The following is a 10,718-nucleotide window of genomic DNA, read 5'->3' on the forward strand; positions in this document are numbered from 1 at the left end:
AAATAAAGTTTAGTGACTGCCAGGGAGAAAAGAAGGTAGGGGGAAAAGTTCTGGTTGGCATGAAAAGCTCGAATTCACATACATGGCAGCAGATCAGAGAGGCTTCATTACACATTTCCAGATCCATGCCATCCCAAGCTGTCAGTTTTGTTTTAATAAATCACAATCTCCTGAAATGAGGCCAAGAACTGTGCCAGAGACTGACGTTATGTAGACATGTGAAAAAAGCTTTGGCAAGCACAAATTCTGCAAAAAAGCAAATAAACCACAGAAAAAAGGCAAGCTTTCTGAACTAATTATATTGTCTTTAGGATCTACACATGGCTCATCAATAAGTCCCACAAAGTACAGGAAAAGGATAGTGAGGATGGTGTAATTATAAATAGAAGAGACAGTGTGACAAAGTAAGGTTTATAGTAGTTTCATATTTTTAATATTTGATATTCAGGATCTGATCACAGTAATCAGTGAGGAGTAGTTTTAAGAAAAATCCCAGACAAGTACAGGCATCCCAAATATATTCCCAGCATCATGTGGTTTCTTCTAAGAAAGGACCAATGACCAAAACATCTGATAAGCTTTACAGGGACACCTACTGGTTTGTTATTGTACTGAAGTCCAGTACAATAAATACACAGTCATAAGAGTATGGGATGATAACAAAGCAACAAAGACAGAACGCTCAAATAAGAAGTTCATTTCTTTTGGAAAAAGCCCGTTATAGATGCTTGTTTCGTTGCTTTATTCGCAGCAGCAGGAGCCTTCTTCTGACTTTTCTCTTTGACCTTTTTCTCCTCATCCTTTCTTGAGAGTGGCTGCTTGAGTGAGCTTGAATCCTCAGAAGGTTGAGTGGCTGCCTTGGATTCGTCTTCACTCTCCGAGTAAGATTCACTCTCGTAGCCTTTCTCGGTCACTAAGTTAAAAACAGACAGAAACCCAATTATACCAAAAGAACAGTTGAATTCTTAATTCTAATTTGTCAGAATGTGTTCATTCATTTCCAACATTACAGCTCTAACTGAAAGGTTGCTTTAATCAAACATTTTCCATCATTTCCCTAATTGTAAAGACACTGACTGAAAACGGCCATTCATCATTTATATAAAATAAGACACTCAACCTATCCATTCCATTCAATTTTCCTCCTTAGACACAGAAATTCAGAACTGCTCTAGCAGTGCTGTAACAGCAGAAAATCCCTCTGCATGCTCTCATTTAGCACCACTGCCATGTTTACTAAAGCAGAAGAGTATATAGTTGTGTTTTACAGCTTGTGAACAAATAAACCTCATAATCACTGCAGAGATAATTCATATAAATGACCATACATGAGATTTGCTTCATTTCCCACTCATTGTCTTATAAGAAAGAAATTGCTTTGTGCTGTCCATTGGGATAAGGGTTAGCAATTTAATAGGCATGTCTGCAGCTAACATTTCAACTATTTAATAAAAAAAACCAACCACACCAAAACCACAGACCATAAATGCAAAAAACATGGGGCTATATCCTCGATTTGAATGAACAGATCAAACATCTGTTATCTGTCAAAATGTTTGTGACACTTAGAAATACAAACTAATGTAGGAGCTTCTCCTGTCCAGACTACACAACTCTTTCTCCTCCCAAAATATACATTCAGCATCACTCATGCATATCACTACATAGATTATGACTAAAGTGGTAAGAAGTATGCTGATCTTCATTCATGACGAAACAAATGAACAATGTCTCAATTGTACAACTGCCTAACGAAAAAAATGTCGAACAAAAACAGACAGATGATGGAATTTTTTACAGCCATGTCCATCATTGTGACTGACCATGATTTCCTGCATACTCTGTCTGACAGTATAATCATAAGTTTATGTTAGGTTTTTTACCATGAGAAAGTCTCAGAACAAGGAATGACTGTTTATATCTTTATAACAGGAACTGGCTTGGCTCTCTGATTCTGAGGAAATGTAACCACAAGCATGACATATCGTCCTTTAATGAATGAAAAAAAATGTATTTAATACAAAATTGCTCCCGTATGAGAGGAATAAAACACCTTGGGACACGCTGCTACAGGAAAATAATCAAGGTCGGAAGAGCACCTCCACTTCACACCACCCTGTTAATTATTTGCTTATAACACCATGCCCACAAGTCTTTTATATTATAGTATTGGTATATAATTTTGAGTTTCAGGTGATTTATGAACCGTAACCTACCAATACAGCCTTCATCGTCAAGAAACGTGCGGGACTTTAATACCCGTCTCCTCTTCCTCTTCTTACCCTCAGAGCTCTGCAGTAAATAATAGAATATACACATCAGCAATCCGGGGCATATTACACTGTATTATTCATCTGCATATTTTTCTGTGTAATTACATTACTACATTTCAGTACTACCTTACAATAATTACGAATAGTTTAAGGATAGCAGTTGCAAATAAACTAGTGTTTATAAGTTTAAACCTAATGTGAACTTTACAGAGCTACTTTTATAAAAATTTATTTGGTTTTCTTGTTCATTTGCAGAATGTCTTGTTACATTTAAAGTTACTACACAGTCATAATGTAGAAGTAACATTAAGTGCTTTATGACCCAACCAATCAGGAAGCAGCTTAGGGTATTTTGGAATCACTGATATGCTACAATTTAAGTAGTAATTATATAATTATATAATTATATATATATATATATATATATATATATATATATATATATAATATATTATTATATATATATATATATATATATATATATATATATATATATATATATATATATATATATATATATATATATATATATATATATATATATATATTTTTTTTTTTTTTTATTCTTTACATTTTCATTTTGACATGAAAAGTTTCATTGTCATTCTGGGCCATGTTCCTGTTTAAGCAGACACTTTGATTTGTTTGACATTTACTTTTCATGTCAAAATGAAAATGTAAAGAATAAAAAAAAAATATATATATATATATATATATATATATATATAATTTTTTTTTTTTTTTTTTTATTCTTTACATTTTCATTTTGACATGAAAAGTAAATGTCAAACAAATCAAAGTGTCTGCTTAAACAGGAACATGGCCCAGAATGACAGTGAAACCTTGTAAATGCTACAGTTAAACTACAAATGCAAGCACCTCAAGCCAAAGATTTACATCTAGTCTTTATTTATTATTCAGTTTAAATGGAATCTGCTTATTTAATTTAGCTAGATAATTAACCAGCACAATTGGGAACAAAGCCAACGTTACACTGTGCTTCACTGTTTGAGTAGCTTTTATATCAATTTAATAAACCAACTAATAAACAAATAAATAGTTTCATATTTATTCATTGTTTAATGCTAGTTTTTTTGATTTACATGGTTGTCAAAAATGATCATTCAAAATTTTAGATTCTTACTTGTGAAAATGGCTCCTCCTTCACGTGCTTTTCAGGACTTGGTGTCTGCAGTCCAGGTGCAGGTGGAGAATCTGGAATTACTAAGGAGAAAGGATGAACACTGTCGATCAGATTAAATAACCATTGTAGGTTGTGGTTGCAGGTTGTTGCTGTAATTGCAGTTTGCAGCTCTTTGCTTTACTTACCCTCATCATCACTACTGTCAGGCTGAGGTTTTTTTATCCTCCGTCTCTTTTTCTTCTGACTCTCCACTCGCTCCTCTTCACTGTCCGAATGCTCCAGGCGCTTTGTTTTACTGTACGGTTTCCAAAGAAATTTTATTTCGGTCACGACACAAGTCGAATATACTGCTCCCACATGAGCACCTTCTAAAACTATACAATAATAAAATTGTCTAAATGGACGCAGATTTATTTTACTGTATAAAGAAACACCTTTACTGCCCTTATGCTCTTATATAAACCAGTTCTAGAGAAGGAATATCTTAAGCACACCTCCGGGTCTCTTTGGGGTCATCTTTAATCACTTCAGTCTCCTTCGGTAACTCTTCCTTTATGTCCTGCTTAGGTTTGGGTGAAGACTCTTTTGTGCTTCCTGCAGCTGATGATGTTGGAGCCCCATCTGCCTTTTCTTTTATGTTTTTGTCTGGTTTCTCAAGCTTTTCTATAATTCAAACAAATCACAGATTAAAAGGGGGTCAGTGAAGAAAATGAGACCTTGGTGACTACGTTTAATAGATATATTAATACTTACTGTCTGCTGCTTTCCCAAAAAAATTGTTCATAGTGCTAGCTTTGGAAGGTGCCTTGGTTTTAGGTCTTTCAGCCTGAAATGGAAATGATGATGATGATGATTATTATTATTATTAAGATTTTTATTTCTGAATTCCATACACTTTCTATTACACCACCCTTTACCTGGAACTGTAATGGATTTATTTGGAATTGTTAAAATTTGATTCATAGCTATAATGTTACTTATGATGACGTTCATCATTTCAAGGTTTCACTTATTTTTGTGATACAATGGTTCATTCTACAAAAAAAAAGCATACATTTGTTGGTTATGTTAATATTCTCCAACTCTAGCTACAAAATAGCTGGGAAATGTTTCAAATCAGCTTTTTGATTTTGATCATTCTTCCTAGTAAAACTGCTCAAGGTCTGTCATACTGGATGGAAACAGCATTTTCAAGTCTAACCGCAGACTGAGGTCTGATTTCATTACACAATAAATGTCATGCTTTGATCAAGTTTTTGGAAAATCATGTGCTGCATCAAACAGACAGGAGCCTAATCAAGTTGGTTTGTAATCAGATACTGGCTGTTAAAATGTCTGTGATGCTTCAGAGCCCTAGTCAAACAAATCTTTTGGAGGTAAACAGAATTGTATGCTTGAGATACATGCAGAAAAGAAGCTTCTGAAGGATTATTTAAAAAAAGCTGTAAACATTTCACCATTTTAATAACAACAAGTAATGACAATGAAAAGAAATACAACTATAACTATTTCTGTCAAACGTCTGGACTAAAACTAAATTCAAATAGGTTTTTAAAATGAACCCTAGATTAAAGTTCTAATGTAACTACCACATAAAATAAGATTACAGCGTTTATGCGGATGTGGTTTCCGACACTGGATTGTTACATCTAAAACAGACTAAAGGAAAAACAAAGCTAAAAACTGCCATAATTTAAAGTTAAAATTACTTTCTTCCTTAGCACAACATTTTGGTATCTCTCACAATAACGCCGAAGGCCAAACTGTAAATTTCACATGATCTGGATAATAGAATTGTGTTCTTGAGCATAATTATGTATTATGGTGACCGTGCTATGACTGTTCATTTACCGGAGATGGATCATCTATCTGCTCCACCTTCACCTCTTTGCTCTGCGCTTCACTTTTAGGTGCGGTTTTACTTGAAAACATTCCCATGATGCCTTTCGGCTGTTTGGAGGTGGATTTGGATGCAGGTGCAGTGTAGTTGTTGACGACGGGTTTATTGGCCTCCTTGTCAGATGCAGTGGACATGGCCTTTTCTTGAGCCCTCTGTAACTCTGCTGTGGACATCTGTACAGCAGCAGCACAGCGAATCGCACTGTACCTGTGTAACAGGGAAATACTCTGTTACAATGAAGCACAGAGGAGATCCTCTTTTCTATAGAATTGAAATGATAAAAGAGCTCAATTACTGCAATTTAGTTGTTGTTTTTTTTTGTCTAACCAGTTTCAAATCAATCAGCCATTTTGTATAACAGAAACGAAAGGTGTGATTAGTTAATACTTAACCTAATTACAGAATGCCACTCAACTTGATCTTTTTAAAAGTGTACCAAATGATTCAAGACTGACTTAAGAGTGAACCTGCAAATGACTATTTTTAAATCGGAAAATCCTAGTTACTAATGGATGCACATAGATTTCTTTGTGTTCTAAATATATAAGGTTTGATAAGGTACTTGATGTTCATCCTCAACTGCACCTGACCTCGTATCTATAAAATAACTGACAGTAGAGATAATCACTGGTTTGGGAGAATAGTCTGTCCTAATTGCCTTAACCAGAGTCTGGTAAGCATTAGGTGATGCTACACTGCATCAGGTGAAGCTTCAAACAAAAGAAAAAGAATAAGAATAAGAAAATATTCCATGTGTTCTCATCAAAACTGCCTTAAACCAGGTGCCTTCGCAAAACATGATGACATGATTAAGGTGAGAATGTTGTAAACTGACAAACTACTGGTACATTCTGACTGATATGCCTGTATACGGAGTGTTTGGAGATATAATAAGAAAACAATCAGAGAGATTGGTGTTATGAAGTGGACTTACTTTTACTAACTGTTTGTCAATCATTATATTTTTATTTAATTTTTAATATGATGCACTGTCATTTTTATCCACCTATAGTTATGTTTATCTAGGACACTCCTAGAAATGTTACATAAACATCCCTTAAATAACTTATTAGAACACACACATATTACAGTCAGAGTCGTTATTTCAAGTCATAAAGTCACATACTTGGTGCAGTTTTTAAGGTTCTCTTTCATAGCATCGTAGTCAGTACTGTAAAGCGGTGCACTGTCCTTCAGCTCAGCTTTCTGCACGCTGTACACATGCACGCTAATCGTTACATCCAGTTTGGATTTTACATCTGGAAAAGATTGAGGATACAAAGGAATCAGCTCACACATAATTACAAATCAAAAGGTTTAACTTTAATGCTGACACCAAGATCTAATACTAAATATTTAATACCAGTGTGATTGGGGGGAAAAAAAGACAAAAAATAAACACTTGTCATCATTTAATCACCCAGTGATTATGGCACAGAACATAAAAATATATCCAAACAATTTTTGTTTGAAGTCTTTGTTAATACAAAACTCTTCCGATGTTAATACCTCAAATATCCAATGACGTACAGTAATTTGGGCTAAGAATAATAATTACATGGAAAATAACTTGGCAGCTCCAACTGCAAGGCAAATTACAGACTCATTATCATTTCTATAGTTAAAACCATACACAGGGGCTTTTATGGGGAACATGCCACATAAATGGGTTAACAAGCTAATGTATCTGGTGATATTTTGTAAGGCAGTATTTGTTTATTATTTCTGGATGGAGTCTCTAGTGTCAGCACTTTTTACAGGACTCTAATTTCTTACAAACAGTCAGAGGTAAAGTTCCTTGAAATTCTCCAATATAGGATTACAGACAACTTTTTCTTTTATTAAATTCAAGAAAAAGGAAAGAGAGAGACTGATGAGAGTTGTTTATAGCTGCTATAAAATGTATACTTTTGCGGATTTTCATAAGCGTATATATGGTTAAAAGTATGGCTTTTAATAAAGAAGGTTGTGTAGAGCTAATAAAAATAAAACACTGAGCTTTCAGCATGCATGTGTGGTGAACAACATTCAGTGTTCATGTTTAGCCTATTTAACTGTCATTCAGTGCAGTCACTTTTGTGTTTTTGGTGTTTCATAATTGTAGAACACTATAAAGTAAACAAACATACCCTCAAGTTTGTCTTCACGCACTACTGACACCTTATGACACTAGAGGAAAGGACAGAAAAATCATAAAATGCAAGATTTGTGAACTTACAAATATTAATGACCATATATACGTGTTCTATTCCTTGCTATCAGCAATGTCTGTCCAAGAAATTCTGTTATTCTAATCATTTATTTATTGTTATTTCAATTCCATGTTAGAATAAATGGTTATGTTCATGGCAAAATCAAGGTAGGTAAAACAGTACATTCAGTAAATTCTTACAGTTTTACAACAGTAAACCCTGATAACCATGTTAACAACAGCTATACAAGATCCTTCACTTTAATAATTAGTAAGAATTCTATGATTTTTCCTGGTGAGGCTTTATGGAAGACTTTCAAATCTGTATTTTCTGAGTGGAAGCGTTATCTAGTATTTATAAGTCTAATTTCTGTTCAATCAAGTGTCCAAGCTCACCATGCTGCCATTCTCCAAGCACTTCCCAGAGACCAAGTAAGTTGCATGCAAGTTTCCAGATCGCTCCTTCCGTCGCTGCTCTATGTAGTGATAAAGCATCCTGCAACAAATTCAACAAATCCACTCCAACAACAACAAGAGCAGTTAATTGAAATGAAATGTTAAGACTGCCACCAAAGAAAGAGACTTACTGTTTAGCCGTGTTAACATGGACACCAAGAGTAAGACTCAGCCATTTATAGGTGACCTGTTTGGACAATATCAATAGTATTGGGTTATTAACTGAAAAGAATGGGAAACCTACAGTTGGCAGAAGATAATTGGTCTGATTTAATATGAGCATTTTCAGTATTAAAACCCACACCATGTTCAGAGTATATCAGACAATGTCGATTTCAATGGACACAGAAAATGTCTTTATTTGTAGATAACTGGATTTTTAGATTAGTTTCCTTGCTAAAAGTCATTACATAGTTATAGTTAAATTATACCACAAGGCTATTGAATTATTGATTCTGATTCATCAGGTGTTATTCATTTTCTCCAACAGCACCTGACTAATGCAGAGCAATAAAAAAATTATAAATCATAAAGCATAAAATCATATGCTGCCCTACCTTTACTAATAAATTTTTAATTTTTTTTTGTTAAACTGTCGTATGAGGGGAATAAAACACTTTGGGAGATATTTCTTTTTATAGGATCGCACAATCATAACATTATTAAATAGTTATATATTATAATATACAATGGCATGTTATATATAATATACATGTAATATATAATAATATTATAAAGATGTTACATGCATTAGGTGGCTCTGTAAATGAGTATTCAATTCAATTTATTTGTATAGCGCCTTTTTCAATGGACATTGTCTCAAAGCAGCTTTACAAAAGTAGAGAAACAGAGGAAGGATAAAAGAAATTATTAAACTATTTCATCCCCAATGAGCAATCCTGCGGCGACGGTGGCAAGGAAAAACTCCCTGTGATGATACGAGGAAGAAACCTTGAGAGGAGCCAGGCTCAGAAGGGAACTTCATCCTCATTTGGGTGACACTGGACAGTATATAATATAAATGTAACTAAATGATGTCCTTTCAGCAACAGCAATCAAGGACCCATGAAGAGTACTTTCCAATCACATACAAAACAGCTTAACAGAACAACTCTAAAGGCTCAAATGTAATCAATTAGGGAATGTCTGTATTCTTAAACCCTCCACCACGCAATAAAAATAAGTTTATCTTCCGTCACTGAAACACTATTAAAGCAAATACGGTAATTAATAAATATCCATCAACTGCACTTAGTCCATGCCAAGTGCCATAACTCCAAAGAACGCTTTCTGTGCATACAGACGACTGCGCATGCGTTAGAATCGCCTCGTCTCATCATTTGTCATATATATTTTTTGCTATTCCAGGGCTATAGATTAAAACTGACTAAAATCATGATAACATATTAACCATCCTAGAAGTGTTACATAAAGGCGACAAATTCAGAACAGCAAACAGAAGAAACACACTAGCAAGATCCAAAGAAAAACATTAAATTAGTGCAAACAATATCCCGTGGACTATTTAATGCAAAACACATGCAATAACGTAGACCAAGGGCGCCACTGAGTAGACGTCTCAATTACTTACGTCTGCATTTGCAGAGAAGCTAGTAACGCCATTATTAATCAAAAGAAATAAATACTACCCTCCGTGCAAATTTCCAATAAATAACTAATATGATGAATGACTATCCTGTCACATCTCGTGGCTTTAATACACTGCAGTGCTAGCTAGCCTTTAGAGTATCAGGCTAATAAACGGAAGTTATCCCCAAGCGAAACGCGATCACACGGCTAAAAGAGTGCAATATGTAACTTACAATCTTATTCTGATCGTTAACATATTCGTCAATGTTGTCTAAATAAAGATCATCCATGGTAGCGCGAAGTTGATCACCCTGGAAACACACTCTTCCCGGCACGATACAACGCGGGAACTTTATTTACTTCCGATCATGTGAGCAGTCGAGCAGAGACCAGTGTTGCCAGATCTTTGATAAACCCACGCACGATTTTTGTTCGCGGATTTTTTGGCTGAGTTTTGCATGAATTAATTATATTCATATAATAAAGCACATTCAAAGTAAAAAATTTGTACTTAATTCATATGTCAAAATGTTATTCATACATGCACCCATCCACTCGTTTATTCATTCATTCATTCATTCATTCATTCATATATTCATTAATTTTCAGTAAGTGCTTTATTCTGATCTGGGTTGAAATGGATTATGGAGTCAGTTTCAAGAACAGTGGGTGCATTTGGTATAGGACAGCAGTCCATCATAGGGAACACCTTGCACCAGTCATCATGTACACTACCAGTCAAAAGTTTGGACACACCTTCTAATTCCATGGTCTTTCCTGATGTTTATTTCTTTCTTCATTGTTAAACAATGCTGAAGGCGGCCGAAATACACAATAATGTCCTTTGAACAGTTGATATTGAGACATGTCTGCTACTGATGCTCTGTAAAGCCTTCATAACAGCTCTAATCTGAGGTGCTGTTAATTGGTGATTTCTGAGGCTGGTAACTCTAAATGAACTTCTCCTCTGCAGCAGAGGTAAGTTTTGGTCTTGCTTTACTGGGATGGTCTTCATGTGAGCCAGTTTCATCATGGTGCTTGATGGGTTCTGCAAATGCACTTGACAATACTGTTCTTGCAAGAACTATTCCAGAACACCTGACCTTCGTGTCTTAAAATAACACTTGACTGTTTTTTGTTGTCATTACATATGGATTACTTAAG

General features: G+C 34.7%; 1 protein-coding gene across 1 annotated transcript; it reads right to left on the bottom strand.

The window, feature by feature from the left end:
* Positions 1-402: 402 nt before the first annotated feature.
* pold3 (polymerase (DNA-directed), delta 3, accessory subunit) lies at positions 403-9,926 on the bottom strand. The gene is made up of 12 exons (XM_058415731.1): positions 9,788-9,926; positions 8,096-8,151; positions 7,905-8,004; positions 7,447-7,486; positions 6,444-6,576; positions 5,269-5,524; positions 4,171-4,243; positions 3,912-4,080; positions 3,603-3,712; positions 3,418-3,497; positions 2,217-2,292; positions 403-913 (listed from the first exon to the last, which is right to left on the bottom strand). Exons 1-12 carry the CDS (start codon positions 9,842-9,844, stop codon positions 696-698), a joined length of 1,368 nt encoding a protein of 455 aa, XP_058271714.1. The 5' UTR covers positions 9,845-9,926; the 3' UTR covers positions 403-695.
* Between the last annotated feature and the right edge of the window lie 792 nt (positions 9,927-10,718).

The sequence above is a fragment of the Hemibagrus wyckioides genome, linkage group LG18 (assembly GCF_019097595.1).
Source record: "Hemibagrus wyckioides isolate EC202008001 linkage group LG18, SWU_Hwy_1.0, whole genome shotgun sequence".
Lineage (NCBI taxonomy): Eukaryota > Metazoa > Chordata > Actinopteri > Siluriformes > Bagridae > Hemibagrus > Hemibagrus wyckioides.